The following is a 3,045-nucleotide window of genomic DNA, read 5'->3' as shown; positions in this document are numbered from 1 at the left end:
AGAGACTATTCAACAGGAACATTTCTTTATAAACACAGAGACCCTGTTTAGGGCTGTGAGTTTCTTGTCTTCTCCAGACTTAAGGTAATTGCTAATATGCAATTAGGAGTTATTTTCACATCCTTATATTAAGAAGCAGAAAATTCATACATATTTACCAGATTGTTGCATGTGACATATAATTTCTCTATGCCTATAAATTATAAAATACCTTCACATTTTACACATCACTAGGTGGGGAAAGTGGAGGAAGACAATGAACAGAACAGGTAGTTAAAATGACTGTCCCACATCGGAGGCTGCCTGATTCTTTTCCCCACCAAAAACCCCACTGTGGAGAAAGAGATTCTCAAAATTCTGAAAGGCAGTAACTTAAGTGAAATATTCACATTCCAAGATAAAAGTGATTGATCCAGGTGACTTCCAGACACAGAATTCTCATACTCACAAAGATCCAAATAATTAACCATTAAATAGTTTTTTTTTGCAACGGGTTTGCCGCCAGAACACAGGTGTCGTGAAAACCACCGCTAAATCTAATCCAAAATGGGAAAGAAAAGACTCATATCAACATCGTCGTCATTGGACACGTAGATTCGGGCAAGTCTACCACTACTGGTCATCTGATCTACAAATGTGGTGGGATCGACAAAAGAACTATTGAAAAATTTGAGAAGGAGGCTGCTGAGATGGGAAAGGGCTCCTTCAAGTATGCCTGGGTCTTGGATAAATTGAAAGCCGAACGTGAACGTGGTATCACCATTGATATTTCCCTGTGGAAATTCGAGACCAGCAAGTACTATGTGACCATCATTGATGCCCCAGGACACAGAGACTTTATCAAAAATATGATTACAGGCACATCTCAGGCTGACTGTGCTGTCCTGATCGTTGCTGCTGGTGTTGGCGAATTTGAAGCAGGTATCTCCAAGAATGGGCAGACCCGTGAGCATGCCCTTCTGGCTTATACACTGGGTGTAAAACAGCTTATTGTTGGTGTTAACAAAATGGATTCCACTGAGCCACCCTACAGCCAGAAGAGATACGAGGAAATCGTTAAGGAAGTCAGCACCTACATTAAGAAAATTGGCTACAACCCTGACACAGTAGCATTTGTGCCAATTTCTGGTTGGAATGGTGACAACATGCTGGAGCCAAGTGCTAACATGCCTTGGTTCAAGGGATGGAAAGTCACCCGTAAAGATGGCAATGCCAGTGGAACCACACTGCTTGAAGCTCTGGATTGCATTCTGCCACCAACTCGTCCAACTGACAAGCCCTTGCGTCTGCCTCTCCAGGATGTCTACAAAATTGGTGGTATTGGTACGGTCCCTGTGGGTCGGGTGGAGACTGGTGTTCTCAAGCCTGGCATGGTGGTCACTTTTGCTCCAGTCAACGTTACAACTGAAGTAAAGTCTGTTGAAATGCACCATGAAGCTTTGAGTGAGGCTCTTCCTGGGGACAATGTGGGCTTCAATGTCAAGAACGTATCTGTCAAAGATGTTCGTCGTGGCAATGTGGCTGGTGATAGCAAAAATGACCCACCAATGGAAGCAGCTGGCTTCACAGCTCAGGTGATTATCCTGAACCATCCAGGCCAAATCAGTGCCGGCTATGCACCTGTGCTGGACTGTCACACAGCTCACATCGCCTGCAAGTTTGCTGAGCTGAAGGAGAAGATTGACCGTCGTTCTGGAAAGAAGCTGGAAGATGGTCCCAAGTTCTTGAAATCTGGTGATGCTGCCATCGTTGATATGGTTCCTGGCAAGCCCATGTGTGTTGAAAGCTTCTCTGACTATCCTCCTCTGGGCCGCTTTGCTGTTCGTGACATGAGACAGACGGTTGCTGTGGGTGTCATCAAAGCAGTGGACAAGAAGGCAGCTGGAGCTGGCAAGGTCACCAAGTCTGCCCAGAAAGCTCAGAAGGCTAAATGAATATTATCCCCAATACCTGCCACCCCAGTCTTAATCAGTGGTGGAAGAACGGTCTCAGAACTGTTTGTGTCAATTGGCCATTTAAGTTTAATAGTAAAAGACTGGTTAATGATAACAATGCATCGTAAAACCTTCAGAAGGAAAGGAGAATGTTTTGTGGACCATTTGTTTTTGTGTGTGGTAGTTTTAAGTTATTAGTTTTTAAAATCAGTACTTTTTAATGGAAACAACTTGACCAAAAATCTGTCACAGAATTTTGAGACCCATTAAAAGAAAAGTTTAATGAGAAAAAAAAAATTAACCATTAAATAGTGCTCCTTAATATAAGCTTGTAAACTGGGCATAAAGTCACATTTTCTAGCTTCCCTTCTAACACTGAAATCTTCACATTGATTTTCTTCTCCTCCTCAGTTCTATTGCCCATATCCCAAGCTCCTTTTGATTATCTCAAATAAAATTAATTGCAAATAATAAACACTGATCAAATAATGACTGAAATCTTAGGCCATTGTAGACACTTGCCTTAATGCGACACCAGAAGAGACTAAAAACATATAGCTTTAAAAAAAATCACATAGGTTTAAAACTGATAGCTCACTGTTCATATCTGATATTTAGTTGTTTACTAACATAGACAAATGATGAGATTTTATTTTATGTCTGAACCTAAAAATTTGGAAAATCTGGCAAACCCGGACCCACGGATTCTCCTGGAGTCTTCACATTGCCTCAGTCTCTGCTGCTCCTTATCATCCTTACACTCACTCTGTTTCACTTTGTAAAGCGTTTGAGCTTACAGTATATTCCCAAATATAAGCCCTATCCAAATGCACCCCCTTTCATAACAGAGGAATCTCTAAGATATAAATTGTAAAATCATGTTTTCTTGTTCCATTCAGTTATTCGTTTTTGACTCATTCCAACAGTGGCATGCCCAAGGCTGGCCATGGAGACTATAAAAATGATTACCATCTAGTAGAATGGCTAACATCTGAAACCTGACAAAATTAAATGCTAACAAGGATGCACAGCAACAGAAATTCTCACTCCTTCGTGGTGGAAACCCAAAATGGTACAGTCACTTTAGAAGACGGTTTGCCAGTTTCTTCGT

At 41.5% G+C, this 3,045-nt stretch overlaps 1 protein-coding gene across 1 annotated transcript; it reads left to right on the top strand.

Annotated features, from left to right (window-relative positions):
* Positions 1-521: 521 nt before the first annotated feature.
* LOC120246653 (elongation factor 1-alpha 1-like) lies at positions 522-2,096 on the top strand (the record flags this gene model as incomplete). Its single annotated transcript, XM_039254272.1, has 1 exon — positions 522-2,096. A coding segment is annotated over one exon (1,413 nt), but the record flags the coding sequence as incomplete, so codon positions are not given.
* Between the last annotated feature and the right edge of the window lie 949 nt (positions 2,097-3,045).

Source organism: Hyaena hyaena, unplaced genomic scaffold (assembly GCF_003009895.1).
Source record: "Hyaena hyaena isolate Hyena2069 unplaced genomic scaffold, ASM300989v1 scaffold_478, whole genome shotgun sequence".
NCBI lineage: Eukaryota > Metazoa > Chordata > Mammalia > Carnivora > Hyaenidae > Hyaena > Hyaena hyaena.
This window is presented reverse-complemented; position numbering and strand designations above follow the sequence as displayed.